The 22337-nt window shown below is 44.0% G+C and overlaps 1 protein-coding gene across 15 annotated transcripts in view; it reads right to left on the minus strand.

The window, feature by feature from the left end:
- Positions 1–22337, minus strand: part of FAM120B (family with sequence similarity 120 member B) — a 66919-nt gene that overhangs the window by 28105 nt on the left and 16477 nt on the right. For 12 of the 15 annotated variants that reach the window (XR_003427554.1, XR_003427553.1, XM_027080709.1 and 9 more), the window contains 3 exons: positions 21073–21253; positions 8842–8943; positions 2048–2220 (listed from right to left, as the gene is read on the minus strand). Coding sequence is in view for 13 of the 15 variants with exons in the window: in XM_027080709.1 (XP_026936510.1) it covers positions 2048–2220; positions 8842–8943; positions 21073–21253 (456 nt within the window). In the remaining 2 variants the exon portion in view is untranslated. Of the gene's footprint in view, positions 1–2047; positions 2221–8841; positions 8944–15301; positions 15445–21072; positions 21254–22337 lie in introns of all 15 variants that reach the window. The other 3 variants (XM_027080799.1, XM_027080794.1, XM_027080775.1) reach the window with 2 other exon arrangements.

Consider the following 22337-nt stretch of genomic DNA (forward strand, 5'->3'; position numbering starts at 1 on the left):
TAAAAGTACAATATTTTTTAAAAATTACCTTTTTAGTCTTATTAATCCTGAGAGAAGTTATCCCCGTGAATAATAGCACAGTACAGTACCTTTTGATCTGAGGGACAACGCTGATGTGTCAATTTGTTTTCTAGTTTTAAAAAGTTCCAATTTGAATGTGTCCTTGCAAGTCAAGCCAACACTGAGTCTATCTCATGCTGACTTACTTACACTAAAGAGATGTTCACTGAAAAGGCAGTTACTAGTATAAAGAAGGTAAAAGTAGAAGTTTTCCTGATGCTTGTCTTGCTTCAGGGTTATATAAATATGAGATGCAAAGTGACTGTTCTGTGATTTGGCATTTTTTTCCTGTTGGAAGTGGATTTTCATAACTAACGATCACTTGCACAGCTGACAAGAAAGCAGAGCTGTATCGGGTGACTGTGAATGGGTTCAAGGACTATCTCTACTGCTGGAAAAAAATAATGCAAAGCGTAGTCCTAGGAGCGCTGACACATGGCATCACTATCCGTATGTTCACAAGGAGTGCTGAGAAGAAAACCACTGATCCTTCTGGAGGAGAAAACTCAGCTATTGGTCATCTACCACTTCCCAATTCCCTCTATGGGTCCACCTCAGCCACCTGTAGATTCATAAACAATTGACAGAAAATATTAACTGACAATACATGCATGTACATTTAGTAAAAATGTAAAAAGAAATATATTTTTACATTTAAATACTAAATAACCCTGCCATCATTTATTGATTTACACTTTGCTGAGTCTGGTGCAAATAAAGGAAAATTCTACTCAAAACTAAAGTTGATACAGGTGCATGTGAAACCAATAAAGAAGCAATAAAATCTCTAAGGGTGATTTAACTATATATACCACGTTTGTACAAAATGCAAAATACAGGACTAGCTATAAAATGACAGAGGACTTTTAGAAAGGAAAAATCAGTATATGATTCCCCTGAAATGTAATTCTACCATAAGTTTCTTAAAGACAATGAATTCAGGTTTGAAAAACAGAAACATAATTTTCTATTCCAGACAAATGAAAACTTGATAGTTACGGCAAAGCAGACGCAGACCTATCACCTACGGAGACCAGAGGAGGGGACAGCTACTGGGGATCAGGAAAGCTGGTAAGAAGGTCTACATGGCTAAAGAAACAGACACTTGATGGCAAAGGACCTGTACAAACAGTTCAGCTGGGGAAGGGAAGCAGGAGATGGAAGGTATTTAAGCCCTTCTTTTGTTGAGGCGTCCCAACGTTATCATGCACGTGGAAACTAATAAGAGGCGAATGTTTTCAGTGGCCCTGTAAGCTCCCTGCATAAACTAACAAACCGCACGAACGAGGAGCTGGCGGCACCTCCCCACGCGTGGCTGTGGCCTTCTCCACCCCGTGCGTGGCCCAGCTCCGCGGGTGGGGGTGGCTGACAGCAGCAACCACCCTGGTGGGCTTTTCTCTGGGCACCTGTGCAGGACACTTCTCGCCTTCTACAGAATGCCTGGCCAGTAGCCTCAGGAAGAAGGTGTGATCCCGTTCGCAGGTTGAAAAGCGAACGTTTGTTAGATGACTTAGGAAAGTTGAAGTAGTCTCCCTTGGTAGCTCTGTGCTTCTGAGAAGAGCTGTGACTCTAGCCAGGTCAGCCGGACTGCAGCGCTGGACCTTCTCACCATTACGTGAAACCCCACCAACAGGAACCACCACCCACATAGGGACACAGGAACAGTCCAGAGCCCAAAAAGCTCAGCAAGCGTGAGCAAAGTGCAACAGGGCTCCTGCATGGGTCAGACGCCTCAAGTCTCCATCACACTTAGGTGCAGCGCCCACCTCTAAGTCCGGCAGCAGACGGGGCTTCTCAAACGTACGCCCACACGGAACCCTCACTTGAGTCCGAGCATTTGGAAGGACTGGAGTTTATAGAACAGACACTGGGAAGAGATGGTGCAGGGGACCAACCCACGGCTACATCCCAGAGCACCACATCCCACCAAAGGCGAGGGCCAGGAGTGAGGGGTGACAGCAGCAGCTTCGACAGGAAAGGAGGTTACCTGCACAAAGAGGTAGATCAGGAGGCAGCACAATGCTTGAAAGGGGCTCTCGACCACCTGCAGCTCTTCTCGCGAGGAGGAAAGGTCAAAACAGGCCAGGAGTGTGTCCAAGCGCTGGGCCTGTAGTCCTGCCTCTTGGCTCAGCCACAGCAGTTTCAAACTAGGCGTTCCCCCTAGTTAGAGGAAAGTCCATTTACCGTTATTCTTTGCACTAGCAGGTTATAACACGCGTCTGCAGAAATACGATAAAGGAATAAAGGGCACTAACCTCTTCCCTTCCCGATATCCGTGGGCTTTAAAGTGTAAAGCAACTGGAAATAAACATGAACAGAACTTCCTGGTTTAAACAAGCAGAAACCCTAAAAGGTCAGCATATATGTATTTCACTGAAACCAGTCTTCTTTTTTTAAATGGCTACATTGTGGGGGAAGAGGGCTTTTTCCTACCCGTGTTGCTCGCTGTACTGTCTTAGGGCGTGAGACACAGCACAGCTGCGATGGGGTGCTTGGTGGAAACACCACCTATTTGCTGTTAGTTTGCTGTTATTTCCCCAGACTAGTGGTTTTCAAACTTCATTGTGCAGAAGAACCAGCTGCCAAAATTGTAAAAAATACATTTCCTGGGGTCTGTATGCAGAAATTCTGCTTTGCTAGGTAAAGTACCTAGGAGTCTGCACTGAACAAACTAGAGACTGGGATAAGCAGGGCACCTGTGAGCCCCATGCTTTGGAAAGCACATCCCTAGAACTATTAAACAGAAATTCCTAAAATATTAAAATTCTACTAAATTTGTGTTTTATTCCTACATTTCATATATATGTTTAAATTATTAAAATCAAAGAAAAGAAAAACTTCTCACTCATTTACCCAAGTCACCATCAATGGCAGCATGAGTCTGGAGGAAGACACAGCAGCCCTGCTCCTTCTGCCCAGAGGGGCCAGGCCTGGGCTGGGCCAGGTCCTGCCAAGAGCAGCAGCTGTGACTTTCTGTAGGTCCTGTGGCTGTAAGGCATCCTCAAGTGCAAGGACGGCTGGACCTAACCATCCCACAGCTTCACTAAGAAAACAAAACTCACTAACCAAATGGTATCAGAATTAAGTGACTCAAAAAAGTAAGTTCTTCCCCTTTTCTGTTTATGCTTCTCACAATGTCATTCAATATTCTCAGGTGTGTATTTCCCACCATCAGAAGTGAAACAGCCCAGCAAAAGTCACTTGCATTTCTGATATGGCTGAAGTGTTCCTTCCTCCCCAAAATACTTTTTCATTATTTATTAAATCATCTTTTCCCTTGGAAGAAAGAAAATGAAGGTAATTTTGTTTTGGCAAAAACAAAAAAAACCAACGGCACTAGTCTTTAAGATAGAAATATTATTCCAAGAGAATCACAGGGTCAGCTATTCCTTCTTAGAAACACGCTTTTCCGGAAAACAATCATCTTGCAGGGGTCTGCAAATAGCAGCCTGTGGGCAAAATCCAGCTCATTGTCTGTTTTTGTACAGCCCATAAACTATTAATGACTTTCACATTTTTTAAATAGTTGAAAATAGCAAAGTAAAAAGATTTCACAATGTGAGAAAATTGTGTAACTCTGCCAGAAAAGATCAAGGGTAGCCCTTACACTTTACCCAGAGTTCCATGGGCAGCTGGGATGTTCCAAAGAACAGTCCAGAGATCTCAGCAGGTGACCTGGTCTGTAGGTCACCAACTACAATACACTGCCTCTGAAACACATCAGTTTCAAAAACCAAATTCTGTCACTTGGCAAAGGTTTTTGCCTGAATCCGTGGACAGACAGGAAAGTCTCAAGGCTTTTCGGAGCAACCGAGCCCTGGAGGGGCACGCAGACGGACAAGGGAAGTGGTCATTTCTGTGAATGACAACTTGGAAGACTGTCTGAGATGCCTGGGAGGACCCACCCCAGGGTGGAGGCTGCTGGATGCCTCACTAGTAACAAAGCAATGGTCCGGAGTGTGCTTTTACAGCTATAAGTGCACGAGTGAATGAACACACTCCTCCACTCTAAGCCATGGCATTTCTGTGTGCTTTCTATATGGAAATAATGTAATCGCTGGGTTTTAGAGTTATCCTATGATTATTCTCCTTGCATGTTCCTAGGGTAAGAAACCATAAAACTGGTCTGTGTGCACTCTGAGAACGAGAGAGGTGACACTTCCAGAAATTAACCTGCATACACTGTTGTCTCAAGTTTACTTATGAAGGTTTTAATTCATAAGTCTGATTTAAATGAATATTTATTTAGCATTCTGTTTGAAAGAGCACCCCTGGCCAAAAAAGGACAAAATAAAAAACGCTGACTACTCACATGCAAACTGAATCTTTATTCTGGTTGGATAAACTTCAGTAGCTTATTTACAATAAGTAAAAAAATTCATTCAGATATAAACGGACTAGAATGAGTTGACATCTCAATATATTAAACTCTAAACTTCCATGGATGAGCTAATTTCATGCTTGCAAAATGACAGTGTTATACTGCTTCTACCTAATACATTCAAAATATAGTGAATTAGGTATAAAAAGCAGTCAGTGCAAAATTCAACCACTGGCTTGTGACTCATACGTGTATTTGTAACATTTAGTTGACAAAGCTTCCAATTATCTTTACAAATGGAAGAAAAACACGACTGAGGTTTTAAATCCATTTATTCTAATCCACAACATCAGGGAGGTGACTTCAGAGGCTGGGGCCCTGACAGCATCTCCTCACGAGGAGCACATGCTCTCACCCACAGAGCAGGTTGGTGACCTCCAGTTACCACCCACAGAAACCTCCAAGATGTGACAACACTTTTTTCACCTGTATTAACAAGTGTCAAGATGGAAACCTTCAACAGTACATGTTAAGAGGAGCTGAAACAAGAAAATTTCACTATAGTTGTTTACCAAATGATGGAAGGAGTCAAATATAGCCCCTTCTTGTCATAAAATATACCACTCCACCTCATTTCATTTTATAAAATAGTCTTCTAAGATGACCCGCAAGATTCTAGTGAGTCAAACATCTTTACATAGCCAAGAAATACTAAGTTTACTCACTGATTCTTGAACAACACTTTAAAAAAATCATTCTATTGGGTTGGCCAAAAAGTGCCCTCAGTTTTTAAGTAAAAATGAAAGACACATTATTCATTTTCACCAAGAACTTTATTGAACAATGTATTCACCCTTTTGTTCCACTACCTTCTGCCATCTTTCAGGCAACTTCATAATTCCATCTTCCCCAAATTTTTATCTTTTTGAGCAAAGAACTGTTCCAGGTGCCTTTTACAGTCTTCCAGGGAATGGAAATTTTTTCCATTAAGAGAATTTTGTAAAGACCAAAATAAATGGAAATCCAAAGGTGCAACGTCTGGTGAATACAGAGGATGAATCAGAACTTCCCAGCCAAGCTGTAACAGTTTTTGCCTGGTCATCAAAGAAACACGCGGCCTTGCATTATCCTGATGAAAGATTATGCATTTTCTGTTGACTAATTCTGGATGCTTTTCGTCGAGTGCTGCTTTCAGTTGGTTTAATTGGGAACAGTACCGGTTGGAATTAATCGTTTGGTTTTCCGGAAGGAGCTCATAATAAAGGACTTCCTTCCAATCCCACCATATACACAACATCACCTTCTTTGGCTGAAGACTGGCATTTGGTATGGTTGGTGGTGGTTCATTTTGCTTGCCCCACGATCTCTTCCGTTCCACATTATTGTACAGTAACCACTTTTCATCACCTGTCACAATTTGTTCTAAAAACGGAATGTTTTCATTACATTTCAGTAGAGAATTACATGTGGAAATACGGTCAAGAAGGTTTTTTTCGCTTAACTTATGTGGAACCCAAACATCCACATAACCAGCTGGTGCGAATCATTTTCAGCTCTTGCCTTGGATATTTTGAGCATGTCGGCTGTCTCCTGCATGGAGTAACGTTGACTGTTCTCAGTTAATGTCTCGATTTTATCGCTACCAACTTCAACTGGTCTCCCCGACCGTGGAGCCTCATCCAGTGAGAAATCTCCAGCATGGAACTTCGCAAACCACTTTTGACACATTCGACCAGTCACAGCACCTTTTCCATACACTGCACAAATCTTTTTTTGCATTTCGGTTACATTTTTACCTGTCTTGAAATAATAAAGCAAAATATGCCAAAAATGTTGCTTTTTTCCTTCCATCTTCAATGTTAAAATGGCTACACAAAAATTCACCAATTTTGGTAAGTCTTTTATTAAACGCATGCTGATATGACAGCTGTCACATACAATCTAACAGAACTGTTTTGAATGAAGTTAAAGATAACTAAGTGCTACTAGAGCCACCTTACGGAAAAAACGAATGAACTTTTGGCCACCCCAACAGACACACAAATTACCAATTAGATACGTGCAATCAGCTTTCCTAGGTTTGTAAAATAAGGATATGCTTATTATGACTAAAAAATGGCTCTGTGAAGAAAAAAGAAATCATCTACACTTTGTCTAAAGAAGAATCTCCAGTTCTAGAGCTAGAAAGCTATTTCAAATGCTTCCCTGTTATGTGGTCCAAGACACCACAAAATGCAGAACATCCGCAAGTGAAGTGTGATGAATGAACAAACACACACGGGCGCAAGGGTCCTGCAAGGGTCGTCTGGGGAAAGGAAGCGGAATTTCAAGGCACACCCTTCTTGTGTTACCAGGAACATCATCCTTCATGACATATTGTAATATCTACACAATTATAAACGTAATATAGCTAGTACATCTGGATGTGTGTATATGTACACACACATTAAGATGGGGATGTGGATGGAATATATGCATGTAAATGAGCTCCATGAATAAAATATACTAGTAATGAAATTAATTTTTCTGCTCCCTGGCTGGTCATTTATAATTCTTTCCCCCTTTTAACTCTTACCTAATTTTTAGGTAATCTTTATAATTTTTCTGCTCCCCTTCTGTCTCCTTTCCACTTTGTTAAAAAACATCTGATTTATTTTTTATTTCCACCATTTAAGAAAGCAAGTGTTAAATCACGTGTGCTGTTAGAGGAAAAAGTCTTTTTTTCTACATTGGCCACTACATGGGGAGACTCACTGAAAATGTAACATCCATGATACCAACCTAATGGCACCATCTCAGAAGAACAAGAAGGATCAGACACGGTCTCCCCTAGAGCAACAGCTCTAGCAGCGCCGCTGGCCTGGCTGGAAAGGATGGCTTTAATCAGGCAGCAAGGACACCTTGCACCTGTGCACAGGGGGCCTGCCAAGGTGAGGATCAAGCAGCAGGAGTCCACTGGTTTTACTCCCACATGTCAGGGTGAGGTTGGAAAACACCCGAGACGGGAATTAGCTAGTCCATTTTCCAATTTAGTCTAAAACCACTTGGCATTTTTCCTCATGGATATAGAAAGCTATTTACATAAAAATCTTGTCATCTTGTATCACTACTAACATAAGCATGAACAGAGTAATTCATCTAAACCACCTGCAACAAAAGTTCAAGATCCCATTTCCAGTTTCCTAGTGATGGCAGACGTGCCGTCCCCAGCTCCTTCTGGAAGCAGAGTTCCAACTGCAGTCTGGGTGTGCCACACGCACAAACCTGTGGTTCACAAGACCCAGAAGCAGCCTCTCTGATAAATGAATGACTTCTAGAGCTTATTAAAGCCTTATATGGAGTGGTTTCTAAAATTAACTCATAATAATGAATAACCAAATATTCTCCATAATTCAAATGAGGAAAAGAACTATCACAATCACTTTCCACATTATTTTTGGAAAGATCCTATAAAATGAAAATTACATATATAGCAGAACATTTCTGGGAAACGGTTTTGGCTATCCTTTAAAAATACTTCTTGCTGTAAAACCAAATGTCAATTCATCTTAATTTGTTTTTGTGATAAGTACCTTTTTAGGTCTGAGTATATCACTCACCAACTGAGAGAGTAAGGAAATATTCCTTCAACTTCTCTCCCTATACAATTCCACTTATAAGAAAAATGTTTTGCAGTGTTCAATCCTTATTTGGTAAATTACAGGCTTGAGTGATAGAAAATAATAGTGACTTAAGAGAATTTAATACATACAAAAACGGAATATAAAAGTTTTAGAAAAGTATTTGTTTTCCAAAACAATAACGAGGGCCACTAAAATAAACCCTAAAGCCCTCTTCTTCAGCTGTCTGTATGTAAAACACTATCTGCTACAAGCATGCTTGACCTTTTTCAGATACTAAGAACTCACAGGAAGGAAGGATTTACTTCAGCTAATTTTTAGGAGAACTTTGTTTTTTCCTCCCCTCCCATTATGTGTTTTAAGATACCTCCCTTGAAAAAACTTTTTTTCCAGTTAAAATAACTTTTCTTCGCCTCCCCTCCCCAGTTCCTCAAGCCCACTTTCAGTGGTGGGAACAAGACGAGAACTGACTCAAACAGAGTAGCAAGAACCCAGCCTTGTTAGTTGGGTGGGTTTCACTGAGTGACGGCCAGGCGTCAGGTCCTGGGGCCCCACCCATGACGACCTTTCTTCCCCCCCCACCCCCCGCCCCGCATGCACCTTGAGCAGTGGGAGGGGAACGAGGCAGGACGATTCGGCAGACTGGCCCCGGGAAAATCGGTATAACGCCCTTTCCTCAGGTGTTTTAGAACTTTATTAGATACATTGCTCTGGGACCCACGGTAGAAATGAAAATTAGTACGTGTACAGTTCTGGAAAAGTATGTTTCCACAGAGATCAGTACTGGACTTGCATCACATCAACAAATCAATGATTTATTTCAATCAGGGCTGTCTGTACCTGGAATGCTCATCTGCAGAGGCCTGACGAGGTCCGGCTGCCTCAGTGGGTTCCCAGAGTACACAAACCACTCCTTGACAGTGGGGCAGGTGCCGGTACCACCTGAGTAAAGACAGCTGCATCAGTGGACATGCGTGAGTGCCAATTCATCACCAGGCTAACACTGCACCAGACCCACATTGGCCAGGACCAACTCCACGCTGGTGAGCACAGTGAGTTCTCACATCCAAGGTCACTGAGAGGCCTTGGGCTTCCAGCAGTGGGCCCCCTACCCTCTGATCTGACGGCCATCCGTTCATTCCAACAAGAATGATAACCTTGTGGGGGGGATGGCAGGATCACCCGGGTAAGTGATTACCAGGCAGAGAGGCAGCCACGGAGATGACTCCTGCAGCATTCTGCCTTCCTTCCTTCCCACCCTCCCACCATTCCAGAAAACATTTACAGAGAACTGGAGAAATAGGACAGTCCTTTCTGTTCTTAAATTCACTACTTTACACAACTATCAAGACTACTGTTATGTCAGACAATTCAGAAAGCTGATAGAAATAATCTAGAATTAAAGGCCTTTCTGTCTGTTGCTGGATTATTAATTGCTACAGAAGTTCAGCTGGCTTCCATTCTTGTACCATCCTCAGCAAAGCGGAGATGGCGGAAGCCTGTCCTACTCAGCGTTCTCACTCAGCCTCTCCAAGCCATCAGCGTCTGGCTCCCCTGCGGCCTCCAGACCCTGTCCCCCCAGGGCCCTCACCACACCAGCCCTGGCCTGGGGCCCACAAGGGGAACTCTTGGCCTTCCCCCTTCACGCTAGCACTGCCCTGGTGAAAGCAGGCTCCTCTTCAGTCTCATCCCCTTTCAAGCCATTCTCCATGTCAATGGAGCTTTTGGGGTTTTGCTTTTTTAAAAATGAAAATCTGACCAGGTTGGTCACTCTTTCTAATTAAGATTCCCCAACAGCTGCCCAGGGACCAGAAGCAAGTGCGGATCTCGGAGCCCAGCAACCACCCAGGGCCCCTGAGTTGCTCTGGGGGTGGTGACCGGTTCCCGGGCGGCTGACACTGCTGGTCTGGGGACCCTGGAGAACCACAGCTCCGGCTCACGTGTCGTGCTCCACTCAGCGGCAGCCCCCCAGATCCCCAGGCTCACCTTGTCTTTTCTTACCTCTGCATTTGGTCTGCACTCTCTTCTCTGCCCGCCCCCCCCACTCCCCGCAGAGGCCCACTTCCCTTGATGGGCACTTGGTGAACTCCCCCTTTCCCTTTCCCTCACTCTCAGTTAGGCATCAGTCCCTCTAGTGTGGGGCCAGCGCCTCCCCCTGCACCCCCCAGCACCCCATGCCTCCCTCCCCTAGTTCTCTGGCCAGAGTCCCGCATATGCCTGCAATTTTCCCGTGGCTGCCCACCCTAACTGTGAGTTCCCCAGAGCAAGAACTGTGTCTTCTTCATATAAAACAAAGCCCAGAGCAAATATTCATTAACTGTTAAGTTTAATGAGCAAATTCATCTCAGTCTAAATTTCACGCATACCAAAAAATTTTTAAAAAGAAAGAAAATATGAGAAGTATTCTTGATGTTGTTAAAAACAAAACAATCCACTTTCTATATAATCCTCTTGGCCTAGGTTTCCATTACATTAAAAAACAGCCAGGGGGCTTTCCTGGTGGCGCAGTGGTTGAGAGTCCGCCTGCTGATGCAGGCGACACGGGTTCGTACCCCGGTCCGGGAGGATCCCACATGCCGCGGAGCGGCTGGGCCCGTGAGCCATGGCCACTGGGCCTGCGCGTCCGGAGCCTGTGCTCCGCAACGGGAGAGGCCACAACAGTGAGGGGCCTGCGTACCGGAAAGAAAAAAAAAACAGCCAGGGCTTCCCTGGTGGTGCAGTGGTTGAGAGCCTGCCCGCCGATGCAGGGGACACGGGTTTGTGCCCCGGTCTGGGAGGATCCCACATGCCGCAGAGCGGCTGGGCCCGTGAGCCATGGCCGCTGAGCCTGCGCGTCCGGAGCCTGTGCTCCGCAACGGGAGAGGCCACAGCAGTGAGAGGCCCACGTACCGCAAAAAAAAAACAAAAAACAGCCAACTGAGTGAATACTGTCCTACTCATACCAAGAGACAAACTTTAGGAGGTTTAGTAACTCACACTCAACCGCTGCCATTGATGAACCTAGCCTGCCAATTGACTCCTTGGGAATCACTAAAACATTCACAAAACCGCACTTCACACCGCGTGCAAGTGACCATCTTTCATCTAAAACTGTTCACAGCACAGAGGTTCAGAGTTGACACCTCAAAGTTTTAATTCTAAATAACACACAAAGAAAGTAAAGATAGGTTCACATTGGGCACTGGTATCCTTTATTTAAAAACACCTGATAGGGGCTTCCCTGTGGTGCAGTGGTTAAGACTCCGCCTGCCAATGCTAGGGGACACAGGTTGGAGCCCTGGTCCAGGAAGATCCCACATATCGCGGAGCAACTAAGCCCGTGAGCCACAACTACTGAGCCCGCGTGCCACAACTACTGAAGCCCGCGCGCCTAGAGCCCATGTTCTGCAACAAGAGAAGCCACCACAATGAGAAGCCTGCGCACTGCAATGAAGAGCAGGCCCCCGCTCGCCGCAACTAGAGAAAGCCCGTGCGCAGCAACGAAGGCCCAATGCAGCCAAAAAATAAATAAATGAATAAAAATTAAAGAAATAAAAAAAAATAAAAACACCTGACAGACCTTCTGTTATTTCCTTTCTTGTTAAGACCCAGGGAAGTCATCTTTTGGACAAATATTCCAAGAGAAATGCCACACAGCATCAGTCGTTCAGCTGCAATCCAGGAGGAAACAGCTGCCCATCGAGAGAGCCCAATAGGAGCTGTGAGCTCACCTCTGCGTCAGGCCCGGCAGAGAAACAGGCCCAAGGCCAGCACCAACAGCAAGATCTCTCTTCCCTCAAAATTTAGACCACCACTGATGCCCAATCCCCTCTTTCCTCATTATTTAGACCAGCACTGACACCAAATTCCCTCTTTTCTCCATAATTTAGACCATTGAGGGTTAAGTGAATATTAATTACAAAGTATTTCTTAATTAACAAAAGAAGGGAAGCTTTTGCTTTTACAATAAAATGGTTAACTGACATCTGATGAGTTTAACTGACTAGGTCTCAGCACAACAAACTATGTTGCTTAAAATGCAGTACTTACAGCTATCTACTTACAGAGCCTTGAATAGGAAACTCTTAATTTTCAAATAAAATTAACTAGCCAGAGGATAAAAGTTCAATCAGAACTGCTGATCTGAAGTTTCATTCCCTAAACAACATTTGATAAATTGTGGGGAAGGATACAGGAAAAGAGGGATAAAAACAAGCATCTTCTCTGAAGTGGAGGGCAGGTGTCTGCAGGTTCTTCTGCGTCCTGCCCTCACCTGGTGAGCTGCCCGGTGACAGAGACCCTCGATATGCCTTTGTTTCCTCCTTCTGCCAGAAGAGGGTAAAAAGGCAGTGCAGAGCAGCTAGAAAATGCTATCAACATGGCAGAGTAAGTCTGTAGTCTGGATAAGGTCTCTGTCCAGACCTAAACATTCATTTGGAAGCATTTTCACTGTTAATTCAGACTATGCCTACCACAGACACAGTTACAGCTCCCCACTCCTAAAAGCCACAGCCGGATGCAAAGTGTTACCTGAAATCTTCTTAAAATAAAAATAAACGCATTTTGCTTGAAAATGCTATAGTTTAGCACATTCTCTGGGGTACCACATAATTTCAGAGGTTTTAATCTGGTATGCACTTTGAAACAACAGCAGAAATGTTTGCAATAATTTGGTTTGTCTGAATTAAAATAATCTTCTTAAATACCTACACATCAAGAAAAAGAGAAGAGGAAATTGAGTTTGGTAATTCCTAAAAGAAAAGGTTGATTTTCTCATTTGAACTTTCAATTTGCTAGGCTCTGAGTTCAAACGAGCAAAGTAAAAACTCAAGTAAAATTTCTTTGCTAGTTTTACTCTCTATTCACGCTATAACATTTTATACGGAAAACAGAAAAGTAGCATATCAAACTTGTTCTTCTGCTATTCCCAAAGGACAGACACATTATACTGCTTTATAAAAGCTTCTAGTATAACTAAGACATTTTCCCCTGGGAGCAAAACTGTGGAACTGTCTACATGCCCAACCGCTCTCCCATAAAAACTCTTGATTATGCCAACACACACTCCCAGCAGTGCCCACTCCCCTCACACAACCTGGAGGGTCTGTGAGCACTGGGAGGGGAAAGAGAACGAGCAGAAGCAACGTCAACTTTAACCGCTCAAGTACTGTACTTTCAAGTTTGATAACAATCCTCCAGGCTTTAAAAAGTATACATATGTCCTTATGATCCTGTAATATTTTTTATATTGCTGGTTTAATCTGTAATTATGTGTGGCTTTAGTCCTTAAAAATACAGAAAAACTCCCCATTCTTTTTTGTATACATTTGAAAAAAAAAGTCACCTTTTAGGTCAACCTCTAGGACTTGGATGAGCTGATGGCCTGTAGGCGCTTTGTAAAGGTGCCACACGGATGACATGACTCCCTAACCGCCCATCACAAGACTATCATTCTCCTGCAACTCCCATGGATTCCCAGAATGTCTGCTAAGTGAAAACGAGGAGAGAATGACAAGGAAAACGGACAGTTAACCTTAATTGTTAAAGACTGCCATAGGCGTGGGCTCTTCTCCAGAGCTGCAAACCAGTGAGACAAGAGGAGGAGAGCAGAACAGAATCTGCCTTCTTGCATCTTTCTGAGTTCCTTCTATTTCCTAAAATATATCAAGTTTTATGGTGATTTAACCTAATCTTATCATTAGGGAGACTAAAAAACGGAGACAGAGTTAAAATCAGTGGTAAGAATGGGTATGAAGCCAAGGATGGGCTGAGGTCTGAGTTGATTTCAGGGTTTCTCCCTACTTTTGGCCATGATGCCATTGAGCTGTCTAAATACCATATATTCAACTATATAGAATACATGTAAGAGTGACAGCGACCAAGCACTCCCTAAAGAGGCACCTGCAACATTCCAGATGAACTGGAGTATCCAACAGATCCATCATCCAAATCTTGCCCATAATTAGGAGCTCTGAAGTATGAAGCCATCAATTCGGTGCTGTGCTTTGGCTCAGACCTCCAGCGCCCACCGCTGTGCACCTGCAGGAGCCCTAGTGCTGAGAGTCGATGACCGTGGAGTTAAAGGCAACTTTGATTCTAAACTCCAAACGAGTGGGCTCCTGCCTGCCAGTCAGACAGGGCTTAGAGACAGCTGCTTACCTAGTGGGATTTGAGAGACCATCGCTCTCCCTCCCATGTCTGAAATTCAACCATTAGGGTAATCCTTTTCTAAGGAATGCCTTGCTAAATGCAAGTACTCCTGAAAAGGTAACTTTTTTTTTTTTTTTTTTTTTTGCGGTACGCGGGCCTCTCACTGCTGTGGCCTCTCCCATTGCGGAGCACAGGCTCCGGACGCGCAGGCTCAGCGGCCATAGCTCACGGGCCCAGCCGCTCCGCGGCATGTGGGATCCTCCCGGACTGGGGCACAAACCCACGTCCCCTGCATCGGCCGGTGGACTCTCAACCACTGCACCACCAGGAAAGCCCAAAGGTAACATTTTAAACACACACTCAACACACATAATATCGGTCACCTAACTCACCTGAGAAATCTGCCAGGTGTGGCAAAATGCCCCCTGAACAGTCCCTGCTCCCTCAGCCTAGTGGGGAGGAGGGCCACCGGACAACACCCATGTGAACAGGGCGCAAGTACGAACTGTAATAAGCTTAAGAATGAAAAGCACAAAGCTTCTTCAGAGGAAATCAATTTTGATGATGGCATAAGGGAGGAATCTGGGGGAGTTGGTTTTCAAGGGCATGAGGGACAAAGAGAACTGGGCAGAAGGATGGGTCATTTGTAAACATGTGGATGGACCTAGAGTCTGTCATACAGAGTGAGGTAAGTCAGAAAGAGAAAAATACCGTAGATTAACGCATGTATGTGGAATCTAGAAAAATGGTACAGATGAACGTATTTCCAGGGCAGGAATGGAGACGGAGACGTAGAGAATGGACATGTGCACACAGGGGTGGAAGGGGAGGGTGGGACGAATTGGGAGATTAGGACTGACATATATGCACTACCATGTGTAAAAGAGATAGCTAGTGGGAACCTGCTGTATAGCACAGGGAGCTCAGCTCAGTGTTCTGTGATGACCTAGATGGGTGGGATGGGGGGTGGGAGGGAGGTCCAAGAGGGAGGGGATACATGTATATGTATAGCTCATTCACTTCGTTGTACAGCAGAAACCAACACAACACTGTAAAGCAATTACACTCCAATGAAAAATTAAAAAAAAAGGATGGTCTGAGCCAGAAAAATAAATTTTGTATTTTTCAACATGGATTTGGTTTTTAAAGCAATGCAAGTGAATGAAATCACCTGTGGATAAAGGGGGCAAACCCAGCTTTGATGGCCTCCCACCAACAGAGCCACTGAGAACAGGAGCCAGGCCAGCAACCTGAGGCTTCCAGCAGGAATTCGACGGTCCAGGAGGAGCTTCAGGACGGGAGAAGAGAAAGGCCCTGATGGAGAGAGGAAGGAGAGAGGGACACTTCTCCAAAAAAGCTGAGGTTGGAGTGGTGAAATGTTACCCAAATGCAGCAAAAACAAACCAGGAAGTAGAAGATGAAGAAACAGAACATCAGACCAGGAAGTGCAACATCTCTTAGCAGTTCCAATAAAGGAAAACGGACATATGGATGGGAGAAAAATGTATAAACATGCAGGATAAAACTCTCCAAGGGGAAAACAGTCACAAAAAAGGAACAAGAACCACACTAGCACTCAACGCCGTCAGCACCCGGAACACTAGAGGAGGGTGGGGTTGGCTGAGACGGGGCAGTCGTGCTGACGACTCTTCCCTCTCCAACAACTCTAGAAGCCACCGCCTTCTCGAGTGGACACTTTTTACCCTGAGGCACCGTGCAGACAGCAACCTAGGGCGGAAGAGCCTGGCAGAACAAGCCACTCTCTGAGAGGACGAGGCTGTCGTGACAGCAGGGGCTGCAGGCAGAACCAGGAGCTGGTGCCGTGCAGAGACGGCTCCAGAAGTCTGCAGAGGAGCGTGCTCGAGGTCCTGGTGGGTCCAGGGCAAAGCTCAGTGAGGCCAGACAAGACAACCATGGGGAACCCTGCTGACCGACCCGGGGGCCCCTGCGGCCAGTGTGCAGAGACGTTGTCAAACACCGGCACTAGGGTGACAGCCCAGGAAGGCCCAGCCTCAGGAGCAGGGCCACTCTACCTCCTGAAATTCCCTATAAGGCAAGCCCTGAAAGGATTAGGTAAATGAACTGCCCGACAGGACAGAAATCAAGACCCTTCACAGATCCAAAATCTTCTAGAATACAATAAAAAATACTGGACATCAGAATAAGCAGAAATATGTGGACCCATTATAAGGAGGAAAAGTCAATAAACAGACACAGGCCCAGCAATGACAGGGATGATGGAATTAGTAGACAAGGACTTGAAAACAGCTACTGTGAACAAGTTTAAGGATTTAAAGGAAAACATGAAGACAGGGAAGAAAGAAATGGAAGATTGTTTTAAAAAACTGAAAAACACAATATCTGAAATGACAATTTCACCGGATGGGTTACCAGCAGATTAGACACTGCAGAGGAAAGACACTAGAAATGCGAAAATGACAACAAGAGTGACCCGAATTGAATCACAGAGAGAAGAGGCATAAAAACAAGCCTTGGTGCCTGAGGGACACTGTGAGGTGTGAACCAGGCACGTAACTGAAGGCCCAGAGTGATAGGTGAGAGAGAGAGAAAAAGTTGAGCACCGTTTCATGAAATGTTGTTTTCTAAGTCAATAGGGAATAGAAATGGACCCAAAGAGCTCAAGAGTTGCAAGCAGAATAAACAGAGAGGAAACGACTCTAAAGCTCAGCTTGAACAGTGGCTGAAAACCAGCAATCAAGAAGAAACCCTAAGGAAAGCCAGAAAAACACACACTTGCAATCCGTGGACACAACAGTCAGAAGGACAATCGTCAACTCATGAGAAACACAAGCCAGAGACAACAGAATGACACTCTGAAAGTGCCCAACAAAAACACCTAAAATTCTACATCCAGCAGAATTATATTTCTGAAATAAAGAGCAGCAGAGGGCTTCCCTGGTGGCGCAGTGGTTGAGAGTCCGCCTGCCGATGCAGGGGACACAGGTTCGTGCCCTGGTCCGGGAGGATCCCACATGCCACAGAGCGGCTGGGACCGTGAGCCATGGCCGCTGAGCCTGCGCGTCCAGAGCCTGTGCTCCGCAACGGGAGAGGCCACAACAGTAAGAAGCCTGCGTACCAAAAAAAAAAAAAAGAGCAGCAGAAATGGTGCACACAGAAGACCTCATCTCACCTATTAACTCCTTTAAAAGACAAATGACTGGGACTTCCCTGGTGGCACAGCGGATAAGAATCTGCCTGCCAATGCAGGGGACACAGGTTCAATCCCTGGTCTGGGAAGATCCCACATGCCGAGGAGCAACTTAGCCTGTGCGCCACGACTACTGAGCCTGAGCTCTAGAGCCTGCGAGCCACAACTACTGAGCTTGTAAGCCACAACTACTGAGCCCATGTGCCACAACTGCTGAAACCCGCAAGGCCTAGAGCCCGTGCTCCACAACAAAAGAAGCCACCGCGATGCAAGAAGAAGCCCGCACACTGCAACAAAGAGTAGCCCCAGCTCGCCACAACTACAGAAAGCCTGCATGCAGCAACAAAGACGAACGTAGCCAAAAAAATAAATTATTCTTAAAAAAAAACAAAAAAACAACTGACTGTTCAAAGGAAGGGTTGGAAAACTTGGCTCATAGGCCAAATCTGGCTTGCTTGCTTTTATACAGTCTGAAAGCTAATAATGCTTTTCATATTGTTTTAAATGCCTGGAAAATTATCAAAAGAAGAATTTTCTGTGACACAGACCGATGACATAAAATTCAAATTTTGTGACATGGGAAAACTAGACAAAGCTTCACTGGCACAGCCACACCCTTCTGGATGTAGGTCCATGGCACTTGGCTCAGCAGGGCTCAGCAGTTGTTACAGACTGTGGGGCCCTCAAAGCCTAAAATATTTATTATCATCTGGTCCTTCACAAAAAAGTTTGCCAACCCATGGTTTAAAATAAAAATAAGAATTGTGTGTTATGGGATTTAAAACATATACATAATCTCAAAAGGTTACCTACTATGTTTCCACTTATGTGACATTCTCAAAATGACCAAAATGTTGAGTTGGAGGACAGACTAGTGGTCACCAGGGGACAGGGACAGAGGGCAGGGTACAAAGGGGCAGCATGAGAGAGTTCCATTCCTGGTGATGGACCATTCCTGTACCTTGACATGGGATAAAACTGCATAGAACTATACACATACCAAATGAATGGGTGGACAAAATGCTGAAAAGTGAATAATGTCTATGATCTAGTTAATAGTACTGTACCAATGTCAAATTCCTGGCTTTGATATTGTACTTTATTTTATAAGATGTCATCTTTGGGGAAGCTGGGTGAAGGGTACATGAAACCCTATGAGCTATTTTTTGCAACTCCCTTGAATATATAATCATTTTAGAAGCTTTAAAAATATACAGAATAGCAGGGAGAATGCAAGTACACTGTTGTAAGGTTTTTACAATACACATTACGTGATATGATACGGAAGTCAAATTGTGACACGTTAAAGACATATATTATAAACCTTATAAAAACTGCTAAAAAAACAAGCAAACAAAAACAGGTAAATCTAATAATCCAAGTCCAATAATAAGCCAATACAAAACAAAATACTAAAAATTACTCAATTGATCCAAAAGAAGTCAGAAAAGGAGAAAATAAGGGAAAAAAGAACAGAGCAAAGAGCAAAATGAAGACTTAAACCCATGAAGACATTACATGTACTGTCAATAAGTACATTAAGTATAAATGGCCTAAACAGTCCAATTAAAAGACAGAGATTGAAAGACTGTATATGCTGCTTAAAAGAGACATACTTTCAATATAAAGAAATAGTTTAAAAGTAAAAGGACAGAAAGAAGATACACCATAGTCATAAGAAAAGTGGGGTGTGTATACTAGTATCAGACAAAGCCAGCTTCAACATAGGGAATATGATCAGATTTTCTAAAAAAGGGAAATCTCATAATGTTAAAGGAGCCAATTCATTAAGAAACATACAATCCTCTATGTACATTCACTAATAACAGAACCTCAAAAACATCTGAAGTAAAAACTAACAGAATGAAGGGAATAAATAAAAACATCCACAACAGTATCTGGAGATTTCAACACTCTTTTCTTAAAAACTATGAACAAGCTGACAGAAAGTCGGTGGAAGGCTCTCATAGCCCTCTTCGCAATACTGGCATTTTATAGAATACCACGCTCCACTGCAGAAAAGACATCTCTTTTAGGTGCATGTGCAATAGTAAGCCAAGCCAAGCAAACAGCATAGAATACGCTTTATTATATTCATCATAAATAAACCTGCAACAGCAGCTTTTTATGTTACATCCTAACAATGTAGACTTCATGTAGAAAGCCAAAAAGTTGAGAAAGAAAAAAGGAGAGTGAAGGTCAGTTGTGAAGGTAAGGTCAATCTGAGTAATTTTCCTGTTATTGTGGTTATCTAATAAAGTGATCTCTATGGCTGTCAATAAATTGCATTAACAAAGTAGGAAATTTAAGTTATGAAGTTTATATATTTTAACCTCATTTAACAAAATACTCTAAAAATAATTCTAGGCAAATATTATTCTATAACATGAAATTTTTTCATGATGAAGATATCTTTTCTTTAATCATTGGAGTCAATGTGCCATCATTCATATTAAGAAAGAGTATATGGGCAGAGAACCACATAAGAAAAATAGAAAAATTATTTCAATAATATTTGGTTTCAAAGTTTACATAGGTTCTTCTGTTTCTGTCTTCAAATCAGCTTAAACATCTTTCTCATGTCCTCCTTAGGCCACATCAGTGTCTGAACTCTCACAGCACCTATGGGAGAAGGCAGCACATAATGGGTGGTGCTGGGAATCTAATAAAATCTGGGTACAAAGGACCTGCCACTCCCTCTGCCCAAAAAAAGAATAATCACAACACTTCAATCTGATGATTCTATCACCACCTTTAGATTATGTAAATGTTTCCTTTCTGGAATAATATTAATAGTAATGTTGGTAGGTTTGGAGATAATGGAGTTTAGGCAAATGGGCCACAGACATCCTTTCACCAGGACTTTTCTGCTTCAGTCCTTGCCCTGACAGTAGTGTGCCAGACTCTGTTTCTCACCCCAGCACCATCCGATCAGACCATGATGTTCCAGCAGCCTGCCTCAGGTCAGCAAGGCCTTGCACGGAGGTAACTGCATGCATTAAGCATCACTAGTCTGTGCTACAGAGCGCTCTCCGACACTCCCAATTTCCCCAGACTGTTCCTAACAGAGGGTTACAGGGTCTGATTAATTTTATTCCTGGTGTTAAAGGTCCTCTCAATTTTACTGGCCTAGCCAGGGACAGTCCTCTCCTTATCCTCTTGTTCCTACTGTGAAATTGAAATACAGATGGAAAAACATAAACTTAATTACAAAAACTCCAAAGGAAAATTTTGTTTATATTTTAAAATATGATGATTATATACAATCATTTTACGAAACTCACATTTTGAGGGAGAGTAACTAGACGCTGTCTTCTAATAATAAACACACCCTACACTCCTACAGGAGGAAAGGGTTTTCACATTTTTTAAAAAGGACGAATCCTTTTAAGGCATAAAAATACAACATTTTAGAGACTTCCCTGGTGGTCCAGTGGCTAAGACTCTGTACTTCCAATGCAGGGGGCGTGGGTTCGATCGCTGGTTGGGGAAATAAGATCCCATATGCTGTGCGGCGGGAAAAAAAAAAAAACCTCGACATTTTACAGAAACAATGCACTTCTCTTTTAATGAATACTGGTCAAATGCTTGCTAATTAGATACAGACGTCCCAAGGCACTTACCCTTTATTCTGCACAGATGCGAGTGGCATTCTACATTACAGATTTCACAGAGAAATAAACCCCAAGTCCTGAAAGAATGCACTCTACTTTGTCTGGCCAGTTCTCAGAATTCAGGTTCACGAGCACAGTCACTGCGAGACCATGACTCACCTTCGCCATCCCCCAGCAAGAGGGAGTACACCCGCTGCCGCACTGGGCGGTAGACGAAGGCCTGGCTGGGCAGAGCTTGGTCCATCGCATCCTCCAGACTGTTGCTGCATTCGACCTCCCCGCTGCTCATGACGTTGTACACCAGGTAGCTCTCTGCCTGGACGTGATGTGCTCTGGCGACCTGCCGGAAATTTAAATGCAACTGGTTTCTCGCTGAAAACAAAACAGTGGCCTTTAATAGGAAATCCAACGTCTCTGAGGGCTCAGAAATAGAGTAACTGTCACTCAAACTCATGACGTCAAGCTGGCCTCTGTGCCTCCTTTCCTTTGGGCTTCTGGCTCAAAGCTTTCTATTACTCCTCTTGCTCCTCCTCCAATTTCCAATCACCTACCAGACTTGTCGTACTTCCTCCTGCCGTCATTCATCATCCTGTCCACCTGACGGAGAGATGCTACCCAGGGCTCCAGCCGCCCCCACCAGTCTCTCCTCTCTCCAAGCCACCCTTCATCCCAGCGATACTCTGCCTTCCTGGAAACAGAGGCCCAGTCAATGCCTCCTCAAAGCATCTGGCCGGCTACCACAGATACTTCAGCCTGAGACTCAAGGGAGGCCCCGCGGAGGCCTCCATCTCCTTTCCCACGTACACCATTGCCCTTCGTGGACTCTCTGGGGCCCAACCTCCAAAGTTCTGCAAGAACCCTCCCTGTGCTCCGGAAAACTGACCTCTTTCAGCCCTTCCCAACCAGCCACTTCCCAGTCTCTGCTCCTTTAAGGGTCCCCTACAGCGTCATCTCTCCATAACCCTGTCATCCTCTTTGAGCAGGAACTCACCTACCCCTGGCCTGATGGGCTCAAACTCACATTTACCCTACACTGGTTACCTGGCCTTACCTCTCCTATTAAACCATAAACTCCCTGGGATTAGAAACTGCATCACGTTCATTCAACTGTTCAGGGATTTTTTATTGAGCAGAAACTATGCACTGGGCACTCATTTCTTTCTACTTCGAATGCAGCACAGTGGCAGCACATGGTAGGTGACGAGATGGATGATTTAAATGGATACCACTTTCTCATTCAATGAGTAGTTAAGATCAGACGGCCTATAATATCCTCCATACAGGTTTCATGTTCCTGCAAAAACATTCTTATTACTGCAGGAATAAATTCATCTAGATTACTCTTCAGAATTTAAATCCAGCCTACCACTAATGGCCCTTAAAATGTGTTGCCAATAACCTGGAACATCAAAACCTCTGTGTGT

The sequence above is a fragment of the Aethalodelphis obliquidens genome, unplaced genomic scaffold, assembly GCF_003676395.1.
Source record: "Aethalodelphis obliquidens isolate GAN/ISIS:26980383/991018 unplaced genomic scaffold, ASM367639v1 scaffold3, whole genome shotgun sequence".
Taxonomy (NCBI): domain Eukaryota; kingdom Metazoa; phylum Chordata; class Mammalia; order Artiodactyla; family Delphinidae; genus Aethalodelphis; species Aethalodelphis obliquidens.